Below are 1,606 nucleotides of genomic sequence, written 5' to 3' on the forward strand. Positions count from 1 at the left end.
CAAAACCACAACTTGTCCCAAGAATCACACACTACCCGTCATTGCCTAGCGTCATTTGGTAAATGTGTATTTATAAGCGTAAACAAACAAAACACAAACACTCAAGCCATTCTACAAACACTCCGATTACAGGGTGGCACTAAAGCCAGAAGAGAGAATACATAAAAGAGGAGGCACATGTAGCAGCACTAGCTGCACCAACATCGCCTTTGGCCACATGACCCTGTTTGTGCCCTGCCATCTCGCGCTCACGAGACGCGAGCTAGTTACTTCTTTTTCTACTCGAGCGACCGGCCCGAACGGTCAATAAAATAGTTTGGTCCGACTTGACGCCTTTTGTCTCCTGGCCTCACTCAACCCCCCCGCCCGCGCGTCGTCGGCGGCCCGTTTGGGCCGCCGATCCCGTCGTATGGTTCGGGCAAGCTGAGGCCCAATTCGCCCTTCGTCTCATCAGTGACCAACTGACGAAGTTCTACCACGTCGTTGCCGCACTTTCCCCTACTGATGCTTCCGAGGTGCGCGACTTGGTTGCCTCCCCACCGACACAATCACCATATGACGTGCTCAAGACTGAATTAATTCGCCGGACGTCTATGTCGGAGCAAAAGCGATTCCAGCGCCTGCTGACCCAAGAAGAACTCGGAGATCGCGCGCCTTCTCAGCTCTTACGGCGTATGCGCCAACTGCTCGGCGACCGTCCCGACAGCGCCGTAATCGACGATTCCCTGCTCCGCCAACTCTTCCTCCAGCGGTTGCCGGCCAATGTCTGCATGGTTTTAGCCGCTGCTGGCACCATGAGCCTGAACGACCTGGCCAACCTTGCCGACAAGATCATGGAAATGGCACCACCGCAGATCGCAGCTGTGGCCTCGCACCCCCCTTCTCCGCCTACGGCTACTGGTTCCAGCTCGCCGCAAGCAGTGGACCTTTCTCAGCTCGTGGAACAGATCTCCAACCTGCAGCTGGAGGTTGCAGCCCTCCGCCACTGCAGTCCTTCTCCGTCTCCACGCCGATCCCGCTTCGCGCATCGACGTTCCCCATCTCCAGCTGGAATTTGCTGGTATCATCGCCGTTTCCGCACCAAGGCTCGCAACTGTACACCACCATGCACCTTCCAGGGAAACTCCCGAGCCAGTCACTAGATATGGCGGCTGGTGACTCTGGCACTCGTCCATCCCGCCTCTTCTTTGTTCTTGACAACAATTCCGGACTAAAGTTTCTTGTTGACACCGGCGCTGACGTCAGTGTACTTCCGTCCTCTCTTTTTCGTTCACCACGCAAGCCAACGTCCCGCACCCTGCAAGCTGTTAATTCCACGCCGATTGCGACGTACGGAGAGCATTCCCTCACTCTCGACTTGGGCCTCCGCCGCTCCTTCGCATGGATTTTCCTTGTGGCTGACTTGCAGTACCCTATTCTGGGAGCAGACTTTCTGAGCCATTTCGGTCTCATGGTGAACATGAAAAAACGCTTGCTCTGGGATGCAGAAACCCGGTTTCGCGTCAACGGCATTCCCTGTCGCCATTCAGTGTGCAGCCGCATCGCCCGCTTCAAGGCTGGAAACTGTCCATACTCCGCCATCCTGCAGGAGTTCCCATCCCTCTTG

General features: G+C 56.0%; 1 protein-coding gene across 1 annotated transcript; it reads left to right on the forward strand.

Annotated features, from left to right (window-relative positions):
- The first annotated feature begins 593 nt into the window (after positions 1 to 593).
- On the forward strand, positions 594 to 1,142 carry LOC135384407 (uncharacterized). Its single transcript, XM_064613611.1, has one exon. It carries the CDS (start codon positions 594 to 596, stop codon positions 1,140 to 1,142), a length of 549 nt encoding a protein of 182 aa, XP_064469681.1.
- Positions 1,143 to 1,606: the final 464 nt, after the last annotated feature.

This window comes from Ornithodoros turicata, chromosome 1 (assembly GCF_037126465.1).
Source record: "Ornithodoros turicata isolate Travis chromosome 1, ASM3712646v1, whole genome shotgun sequence".
NCBI classification, from domain to species: Eukaryota; Metazoa; Arthropoda; class Arachnida; order Ixodida; family Argasidae; genus Ornithodoros; species Ornithodoros turicata.

What these genes read in the sequence shown, in the direction of transcription:
- LOC135384407 (XM_064613611.1), top strand. Translation starts at nt 594, where the DNA reads ATGTCGGAGCAAAAGCGATTCCAGCGCCTGCTGACCCAAGAAGAACTC.